Raw genomic sequence first — 10,581 nt, 5'->3', positions numbered from 1 at the left:
GAGGTGTTGATTTGGTGGCACTAGCAAACAGGTCGTTAACCTTTGGCATTAATACGACGCCATCTTGTGTATTCTTATTAAAGTATGAAGATTTCTAGCTTAACCGGATAGTTCTTGGGCACGGTTTGGAAGGAACGTGTAGCACGTGGACTAGATGAGGTATTCGTTTTCCCCGAATCACGCTTTCACCGGTTTCATCTGGTATTCTGAATATGTAAACGCTCTCTGGGAAGCCTTCTACCGATGCTACAGGAAGTATTTAAAAAAAATAATAAAAAGTTAGCATAGTTTTACGTTTTCAGTGGCTTTTGCCATTGCCGAAAACTCGCTGAAACCCCGATGCAATAACAAATATTTGGCGAACGTTACCACCCTCCGTAACGCCTGTTATCGTGGTTACAGAAATGATGAATTGGTCGACAAAGTACCCCAATGTACCCTTTGTCCACAGGCCATGCTGTCATGGCCGGCCTAAAATCTATTTTGAAAACCTTACGACAAAAATGCAGAGTGTGACGGCTGTGAACGCTCTTAGACATTAAAAAATCCTGGCTACGTGCAAAGAATTAGAATGAAAACGCCCTCCATAAGCCAAGCCAATATTGTCAACACACCCCGCGGCCGGCCCTAGAAAGGGCGTAGCTGAGAAAGCTGAGAACGTACTAGACACTAGCTCAACAGGTTTTCGAGCAGTACGCAGCACACAACTCCGCAAGAGAGGGTCGCTGAAATCCACGTTTAAACAGGTAAATATGTTTTACAGATCCTGTAGACATATTTTTTTGTTTCTCATGATAGTTATCGCGCTGAGAAAGTATAGTGATCCCCGCGTTTCAGTACGAAGTGTGCGTAGGCCAGAATTAGAAATATCTGTACAAAGTGTGCATGGGTCAACAATTTTCGAACAGTACTAGTAGTGTTTGTTGTACGCAGCAACACGTTGTGAAGCAGGGAAAGATTTGCATGTATTAAAAGGTACGTGGGTTCAAAGCACGTCGGTTGTGTTCCCCTGATTGAATGATTGAGTGTATTCACGTTGGTATCGTCTCTGAAGTATGAGTAACTGTAGGCATGGCAAACAACACTCAACAATACAGGTACGAAAGACCAAAGGTACAACTTCAACAAGGCTTCATCGGGTCAGTTTTCACCGTTCAAAACCCATTTTCACCCTTCAAAACCCAATTTTCACCCTTCAAAACTCAAATTTTCACCCTTCAAAACCCAATTTTCACCCTTCAAAACTCAATTTTTCATCGTTCAAAACTTAATTTTTCACCCTTCAAAACTCAATTTTTCACCCTTCAAAACCCAATTTTCATCGTTCAAAACTTTTTTTTCACCCTTCAAAACTCAAATTTTCACCCTTCAAAACTCAAATTTTCACCCTTCAAAACTTAATTTTTCATCGTTCAAAACTCAATTTTTCACCCTTCAAAACTCAATTTTTCACCCTTCAAAACTCAATTTTCATCGTTCAAAACTTTTTTTCACCCTTCAAAACTCAAATTTTCATCGTTCATCGACTCGTCCCCAGGATACTATGGTTGGCTCTTCCCAGTATGCTTTGCGCGGAGCACGGTCTCTTTCCCAGGGCAGTCAAATACAAACACGAATACGCTGTTATTCGCTGCAGTCCCGCCGTGCCCAGAACGTAATTTTATATTATACCGGACGCTGTGGAAGGAAAACATTTCCAACACGGTTCCAACCGCACCAAGGCACGATTTTCAACCGGCTGTTTTTGTAAGTTAGAATGGGGAGGGAGGGCCGGGGGCGTTTCTAAGTACTTAGACTACGTTTCTAAGTACTTAGACTAAGTTAGAGTAGTTTTTTCGTGTTTATAAATTATGTTGTGGACAGAGTCCGACGGACTGTTGTTGGTTTCTTGTAACCCCAAAACGTACTGCTCCATTGGTTTTGGAGTGGCGGACAGACGTATATTTTCCGACATAAATTCCCAACTATTTTCCACTGACACAGTTTCTCCAAATTGTTACATAACTGTTTGGCGCGATCACTAGCTAATCTTACCCATTGCATTCTTAAGTTGCAGCTTCTGCTGACCCAAACTTTTTACACTTTTCGTAGCCCACATTTTGTTGCTTATGCATAGAGCTCATTGTAATTCATTCATTAATGTGCACAGATTGTCTCACCTTTCCTTGGCTTTTCTTATTCATTTAATTTCCACCCTGCTCTTTCTCACTTCTCAAATTGTTGTGAACTACCGGTATCCTACCTTCCCCAAATGTATCATCCTATATGCTGTCTGTTGCATTGTTATGAATATGACATGACATGTTTTGCCTTGCGCATAATTAGAATGTGGAGGGGAGTGTTTCTACTTTTACTCTAAGTTTAGTAACGGTTAGGTTTTTTCGTCTGAATTGTTGTGGTCAAACTGTGAATGGGGCTGCCTCTCCACCGAAAGTTCCCCAGGGCCAAACAGTTATCGGTGCACACACCAATTCTTCCGCGACAGGGGATCCACTGTAGTGCCCGGAAAAAAAGTGACGAAGGGGTTCCGATGGTTCATGTTTGAGTTTACATCTCTCATAATCTGCTGCAAAATGGGATTAACTACTAACATGGCTGGAAAGTGTAAGAAGTGGCGTGTTTTGGGTGAAAATTGATTTCGGGCCCGAGGCTTACTTCCGGGTGTCCTTCCGCCCTGAGCGCGGTGCTTCGGTTTGACCTAGTTTTGCCTTGTATGCGTTCTGGGGGTGCTGTAGCTATGCCTCGCGCGACGTACTATTGTGATAATCTCAGTGTTAGGATTTTCTTTATACTTTTCTTAATAATACATAAGGGTTTTCTCTTTCCGACCATATAAGTCATATCGGTGGCTAAAATCTGGGTGATGGGTTTAATTCCACGTGAAAATGGCCAATTTTTGGCATCATTTTTCATCGAAAAATTCTATTTCCCCCTAAAATTTACTAAAATGTGAGAGGTGAAAGAAATTGAAATTCTTTTTTTCTCGTAGCTAGAGGGATATCCTTCATTTGCAAACAAAGTGTTTTGGCTTAAGAGGTATTTCCTGAAAGAGACGGTCGCTAGAGTTGAGGGTATGCAGAATCGAATTGAGACCCAAAATAAACTGGGGTGTGCCCCCTTATGTAACAATTTGGAGAAACTGTGTCAGTGGAAAATAGTTGGGAATTTATGTCGGAAAATATACGTCTGTCCGCCACTCCAAAACCAATGGAGCAGTACGTTTTGGGGTTACAAGAAACCAACAACAGTCCGTCGGACTCTGTCCACAACATAATTTATAAACACGAAAAAAACTACTCTAACTTAGTCTAAGTACTTAGAAACGTAGTCTAAGTACTTAGAAACGCCCCCGGCCTCCCTCCCCATTCTAACTTACAAAAACAGCCGGTTGAAAATCGTGCCTTGGTGCGGTTGGAACCGTGTTGGAAATGTTTTCCTTCCACAGCGTCCGGTATAATATAAAATTACGTTCTGGGCACGGCGGGACTGCAGCGAATAACAGCGTATTCGTGTTTGTATTTGACTGCCCTGGGAAAGAGACCGTGCTCCGCGCAAAGCATACTGGGAAGAGCCAACCATAGTATCCTGGGGACGAGTCGATGAACGATGAAAATTTGAGTTTTGAAGGGTGAAAAAAAGTTTTGAACGATGAAAATTTGGTAGTTTAGGAAGGGTAGAAAGAAAAGTTTTGAACGATGAAAATTTGAGTTTTGAAGGGTGAAAAAAAGTTTTGAACGATGAAAATTGGGTTTTGAAGGGTGAAAAATTGAATTTTGAACGATGAAAAATTAAGTTTTGAAGGGTGAAAATTGGGTTTTGAACGGTGAAAACTAAGTTTTGAAGGGTGAAAAATTAAGTTTTGAACGATGAAAATTTGAGTTTTGAAGGGTGAAAATTTGAGTTTTGAAGGGTGAAAATTTGAGTTTTGGACGATGAAAATTGGGTTTTAAAGGGTGAAAATTTGAGTTTTGAAGGGTGAAAATTTGAGTTTCGAAGGGTGAAAAAAAGTTTTGAACGATGAAAATTGGGTTTTGAAGGGTGAAAAATTGAGTTTTGAAGGGTGAAAAATTAAATTTTGAACGATGAAAAATTAAGTTTTGAAGGGTGAAAATTGGGTTTTGAACGGTGAAAACTAAGTTTTGAAGGGTGAAAAATTAAGCTTTGAACGATGAAAATTTGAGTTTTGAAGGGTGAAAATTGCGTTTTGAAGGGTGAAAATTTGAGTTTTGAAGGGTGAAAAATTAAGTTTTGAACGATGAAAAATTGAGTTTTGAAGGGTGAAATTGGGTTTTGAAGGGTGAAAATTTCAGTTTTGAAGGGTGAAAATTGGGTTTTGAAGGGTGAAAATGGGTTTTGAACGGTGAAAACTGACCCGATGAAGCCTTGTTGAAGTTGTACCTTTGGTCTTTCGTACACAGGTGACTGGTTCTTAGCCAAGGTTACGTGGTAGCAAACACGGTGGATGTAAACAGGGACTTCAGTGATAATTACTGCATATACACTCAGAGCACGTATACTAAGGTAGTGACACCGATAGTACACGTGTTAGATAAATCCTGAATCTAGGGAATCTAGTTGGAAAAGCATTATATGCATACAACGGGGACCATGTTCAGTTAAAGTTTAAAGCTTGTAGAACTAAAGCCTGACCTTAGAAACTGAAAGGACAACATTCCAAACAGGTGACATGTACTATCAGACCATGGACCTCTATAATCAGACACAGGGGTGGGCATATTAGAAAAGACCCTGAGAGCAAATTTGAACTTTGTAATAAAAACTTCTCGAACGTGCTCCCAGTAAGGATGTATTTGAAACTAGAATTACCGGCATTTGCTTTGGAGCAAATGCAGCAAATGGCTTCACCACATCCCCCGTACCAAAAATGGACCCGTCCCCCTCCGGTACACACAGCCATGCCCAATGCTTGATTTAAAAAAAAAAGGCCTCTAGTGACCCCATATCATGTTATGGTCCATTTAAAACACCTCCATACATGTACACAAAATCACTTTTGTACAGTCACCAAATCCAAAATTGAATTTCAAATAAAGAACAACTCCCCTATTTAAGAACACGCAGAACATTTCCAAACAAAATGTGGTATTTATCTAAATCAAAATAAATTTAACACTAGTTGGAAGAATTATATCAAGTAGTTACATGTGCGCCGATGCACGTGCATGATTGCATGTGCGTAACAACTGCACCAGAATGTATGCCGCCTTTTACAGGGCACCCTCATGGCCATAGGGAACAATGTAAACAAAAGGTCAATGACCTACCACACTACTAAATGTATCTGTAGCTACATGCTTCAACTACATGTATTTGGTTAAAAATTAAGAAAAAATCCGTTAAAAGAGCAACATGTTTCCACCAATTTACAGCCCAAGAAGTTCTTTTTTTCCCAGCCAATACTTGTAAAACACAAGTTGATTGTTTGATGGCTTTACCAGACTAAGTTCGTGGTGGTGTGGTGAAACATATTGTTTTTCCTTCTTCTTTCTCTTCTTTTTCTCCTGCCATTTCGTTAAATTGATTCAATTTCTTGGTTTTGGGGGTAAAAGACATGAAATTTAAATTTGGCATAAAGGTATAGTGGCCCAATACCCCCGGACGTTTTTTTCCCTCCATTGTTTTGGATACATGCTTTTAAATTTTGTACAGAATTTTCTTTATAATATTTTTATTTTCATATTTTTTCGCAATCACTTGGTCCTCTCTCTCTCTCTCTCTCTCTCTCTCTCTCTCTTTCTCTCTCTCCCTCTCTGTCTCTTTCTCTCTCCCTATCTTTTGGGGGAAGGGGCTTAGGCCAAATCAATGCGTTATCCATGAATACCACTTGGTGTGGCCTTATCAATAACACAAAAGAATTACACTTTGTTTAACAAATAAAAAAAACTCTCTGCAAATCTGTTCCCTTATGGTCCTAAACTACTGATCTCAAGAAATTTCAATTGATAACATCACATAGGCGATTCCTTCTCATTGTAAGGCATAAAATGTCTTGCATCCACTGAAACATTTTTTAACTGCATAAGTCATAAAAACAGTAGGCACCTTAGGTGCTGTTAAAACATTAAGAAGCAAATTATGCATCTTAGGATTTTTTTTTCAGAACTAACGATGAAAGAACCCGGGCAACTTCCTGGCTCAGAAGGTGAATAATAAATATTACTCCTATACTGCTTTTTTTCTGCATATATCTGAGAAAAAACACAAACCATTTAGTATGTGGCTTAGTGTGCTTATGTCTCAATTGAAAGACAAACTAGAGGAGATATAAGAAAAATCGACATACATCTCGCATTATCAAGGTTCGAGACAATCTTGATTCGCATTCATAGATGGTGTCCTCTCTATACTCTGCAAAGCGAAGGGAAGTAGTTGTCTTAAATTAACAGGAAAAGTTATTAGTTTAAGTTCAATAAATGGATTTTATTATTGGCAAAAGTTATATTCAACTACATTTAATTAGTATTAATTCTTATATTCATGACACATAAGTTATCATCTTCTTAATATTGGTTAAGAGTACTATATCCTTTGGTTCAGCAAAATGCTGTGAGATTTTGTGTCGTGTTTTGTACAACCATAATGTTGTACAAGAATAGCGTTTTGTTAAGGCGGAAACAACTTTCTAACATAATGGACCTATTACATTATTACGTCACAGTTTGTTTACCTGATCTTTTTAGAACATTTTAGAACGGTCAGTTAAAGAAAAAAACATTTCAAGTTTTCAAAGTCAGGTGTGTTTGGTTTTTGCTGGGTCTATTGCGGTAAACAAACTGTGACGTAATAATGTAATTCTGATTCCATCCAGTAGGTGACTACGGGGACCTTACAAAAGTTGACGCTACCGGTGCATCAGAACAGACAGCCAAGCAGGACAAGTTGACAATCAAAGGTAAAATGAATCTATTTTTTTTGCCTGTGTTTCTATATCATAGCAATTTGTATCTAAAAGGTTATATGGGTAGAGAATTTATTTTATATCTTACCAGCATTTTTTACGTATACAGGACCAGCTGCATCACAGAAGATGGCAAAGACAGACAAGAAGAATGTTGATAAGTACAAGGATATCATCAAGAAAGTGGCAAAAGAAAAGAACATTGACCCAGCCATCATAGCAGCTATAATCAGCCGGGAGACCCGCGGAGGCACTCTACTGGATAACAATGGGTGGGGAGATAACGGGAATGGGTTTGGACTTATGCAGGTGTGGATGATTTTCACCGTATAAATTGTGACAAACGTATCATATTGCGTAATTGAATTACTTTTAAATTTCGTGCAAGAAGGCTAATAGTATGTTGATTTGATTATGCGAATGGCATCCAACGCCGGAACTGATGGGAGCGCCAAAAAATATACTCTTCATGTTCATTCCTTAAGATTTCGTTTTTCTCTTTTGGAATGTTTTGCATTCTGGAACATTAGTATTGTTTCCATTTTTTTTTTAATTTACTGCATATATTTGTTTCTGAGCTGCTTTGTATAGTTAACAGCATGGTAGAAAACATTTTTGGAAACGGATTGAAATTAATGCGCGCGGATTTTAATTACATAATTAAATCAACATGGTCTAATTGTGGCAGTAAATAATGAAGTAAGAAAGTGTTCAAAGCCTACTTTATATAGAATTCTTAAAGCAGCAGCGTTTATTTTTTTTGGCACGAATTATCAGGGGCCTGGTAGGTTTACCTTTAAGAATGATGGAGATATAACTGTAATTTCATATCAACATAGCATTACAGTTTATAGTATCGAACAAAGAGGTAGGGAACTTTGCTAACACAAATGGTCATAGCTGATCAAAATCACTGCTTGATTTAGCAAGCAATACATGTTTTGGATGTGATGAAACTCATTTTGTATAACAATATTGCCGTTTAGGTTGACAAAAAATTCCCACACACCGCAAGGAGGCTCTACAAGTATTGAACATATCCGCCAGGGCACAGACATCCTCGTCGAAAACATTAAGACCATAGAAAACAAATTCCCCAAATGGACAAAAGAATAGCAGCTGAAAGGTTACTGTCTTTTTTTTACTTCATCGGTCACCACAAGGCTCATGGGAGCCACTTAAAACATTTTGGAATACAGAACAGCCAGTGTGGACAGTGTCTAACCATGTATTATTTTGACTACAAAAGAGTTCCACGACGTATAACTTTCCCTAAATAATCTTACACATTTTGGCTAAAGCATCATCAGTTTTTTTAATCTTATTATACATAATTGGTAAGATCATGTTACGTCAGAAAATGATTGCATATATTATTGTCTTAGGGATATTAAGGTTGTTGTTGTAAAACTATTAATAGAATGTATCTTTTGTCTTAGTTATAACAATTTCCAATTTCTTTTTTTAAACAGGAGGTATTTCAGCGTACAATGCAGGACCTGGCAATGTGCAAACCTATGAGAACATGGACGTGGGCACAACAGGAAACGACTATGCTAATGATGTAGTGGAAAGAGCGAAATGGTACAGGCAAAATGGATATTAGATGCAGCGTCGTCAAGTAAAATGTAATCAACTTAAACTTGTTTCTTTTGAAGGGCTCAGATTTATATACACAGATCTATGCTTGAAATAAAACTGAGATTTTGTAAGTGATGATAATACGTGTTGTTTTTTCATTATGAAGCCGGGATGTTATATACATTTATTAGCATTGGTTTATATATATATATATGCTATTCCTTGGATTCAGGATTTATATAACACGTGTACTATCGGCTTCACTAAATTAATAACTATATCATTATAATTATAACTATTGAATCAGATGCTCTTTCAGAAGTATATTATCAATTGAAAAGTCGTCGTTTTTCTAATTTTAGAAGAGACGTTAATTAAAAAAAAAACATGTCCTTATCTGTCCTTCCTTCAAACGGAATCAAATGTGTGGGTACAGGTTTAGCTTAAACTATTTCTAATCGACACATGAACGATTATCGTCTATACCAAGTTTCTCTAATACAGCGGAGAAAATGTTTTTCTTTTGTAGACTCTCAAATACGCGATATAATTCAAATCATGACTGGGCCAATATTTAAAGTAAACCGGTGAAGTTACATAACGTTAAGTTTTAGAATGCTAATTTTACAGTAAGTTTTGTCAGATAGGAAATCTATGTACACACAGACGCACGCACAGAATTAATGTACACACTCACACATACACACAAACACACACACACATACACACACACACACACACACACACACACACACACACACACATACGCCGAAAGTAAGTTGTATACATGGAACACAGTTATAACAGACGCTCAATTTTGCGTTACGTTTTATTCAAACTTCACGCTTTTGAACATTTTTCCTAAATATTAAGCATGCAAACACCAACAAAAAAAGCGTAACGTGGATCTGTTAGGTTTTTCACCCTCGTCATATCCTGGACTTAGACTACCTTTGACTTACTGTACACTATTAATGCTTCGTGTTGTGTCCCAAACTGTGCCCGTCCCATTCCGGATAAGCAAGTGTTGTTTCCGATTCCAGGACTGAGCTTGGGTCAGTTTGCTGTCTTGGGTATACTACGTGCTGTGTTGTATCAAGAACTGTGTTCGCACTGTGTTGCAGAATGATACAAGACACTCTGTTTGGACACTACATGTAAGTCGTAGACCAGCGTGAAATGTAAAAATGTAGAGAATTGCACCGATTCTTTCTTATTCTTGCCCCGACGAAAAACAAAGATGGCGGCCTAAAACAGTAAACAACACCACGAGAAGGCTCCTCCCTCAAAACAATAAGCTCCACCCCCAAAGCACGGAATGGGACAAGGCCCTTGTGTGTCCAGAACTGTGCCCGGTCAGGCACGGTTCGGGACAGTCCCCGCGTGTCCCAAACTGTGCTCAGTCCCCAGGCACGGTTTGGGACACGCGCCGTGTGTCCCAAATCATGCCCAGGCATGGTTTGGGACAAGGCACGGTTCGGGACACAACACTTCGCTCACTCAGCAATTTTCTTCGGGGGTTATAGGAAACAACCGGGTTTTATGACACAATATACACCTCGGAATGGGTCATTAACCCTAAATTAAGTGACAGAGGAGTCGTGGATAAAACAAAAATTTACAGATTTTACATTTAGTATTCTAGCTCCCTCATCTTAGACTTAAAGTGCAAAATATTTACAAAGTCATACTTAAAACGCCATTAAGGCCACCTATCGATCCTACAATAATGTAAAGAGTTAGTACATATATTAAATACATGTACATTCAAGAAATAACTCAAAAAGTTTCATAAGCTCAAAAACACACTATTATCCATGCTAACAAATCAATTTAAAATGTATGTTCTACCGTTGGGTTACTACTATATACATGTCGACTTTGATACGCTCAAAAGTCTCTGCACACATTTCACATTCTCACACTATAATATCCAATCCATAACAGTGAAAGATATAAGTTCTACCTTTAGGTTACTAGCTTCCTAAAGTTGCCAAAGGACGAGGCCTTTAAGTAAGTCGACAGACGTTTTAAGTAAACGTCTGTCGACTCTGAATCTAAAAGGGATAACATTGGACTCT

General features: G+C 38.4%; 2 protein-coding genes across 4 annotated transcripts in view; one reads left to right on the top strand and one right to left on the bottom strand.

Annotated features, from left to right (window-relative positions):
- Positions 1-610: 610 nt before the first annotated feature.
- LOC109462391 (lysozyme g-like) lies at positions 611-8,660 on the top strand. 3 transcript variants are annotated; one of them, XR_002139765.1, is made up of 6 exons: positions 611-746; positions 6,122-6,163; positions 6,830-6,913; positions 7,029-7,228; positions 7,906-8,045; positions 8,392-8,617. XR_002139765.1 is itself a non-coding variant. In XM_019758942.1 (5 exons), exons 2-5 carry the CDS (start codon positions 6,130-6,132, stop codon positions 8,485-8,487), a joined length of 411 nt encoding a protein of 136 aa, XP_019614501.1. In that variant the 5' UTR covers positions 611-746; positions 6,122-6,129; the 3' UTR covers positions 8,488-8,660. The 3 variants fall into 3 exon arrangements, 2 of the variants coding, with proteins under 2 accessions (XP_019614501.1, XP_019614493.1); XM_019758942.1 differs by lacking the exon at positions 7,906-8,045 and having other exon boundaries at positions 6,833-6,913; positions 8,392-8,660; XM_019758934.1 differs by lacking the exon at positions 7,906-8,045 and having other exon boundaries at positions 8,392-8,658.
- Positions 8,661-10,468: 1,808 nt separating this feature from the next.
- LOC109476558 overlaps positions 10,469-10,581 on the bottom strand; it is an 8,679-nt gene continuing 8,566 nt past the window's right edge. The window contains exon 14 of the mRNA XM_019777578.1: positions 10,469-10,557. Coding sequence (XP_019633137.1) covers positions 10,469-10,557 — 89 coding nt within the window. The remainder of the gene's footprint in view (positions 10,558-10,581) is intronic.

This window comes from Branchiostoma belcheri, unplaced genomic scaffold (genome assembly GCF_001625305.1).
Source record: "Branchiostoma belcheri isolate BF01 breed outbred unplaced genomic scaffold, Haploidv18h27 scaffold1, whole genome shotgun sequence".
Classification (NCBI taxonomy): domain Eukaryota; kingdom Metazoa; phylum Chordata; class Leptocardii; order Amphioxiformes; family Branchiostomatidae; genus Branchiostoma; species Branchiostoma belcheri.
Note: the sequence above shows the minus strand (reverse complement) of the source record. Positions and strands in the feature narration are given on the sequence as shown.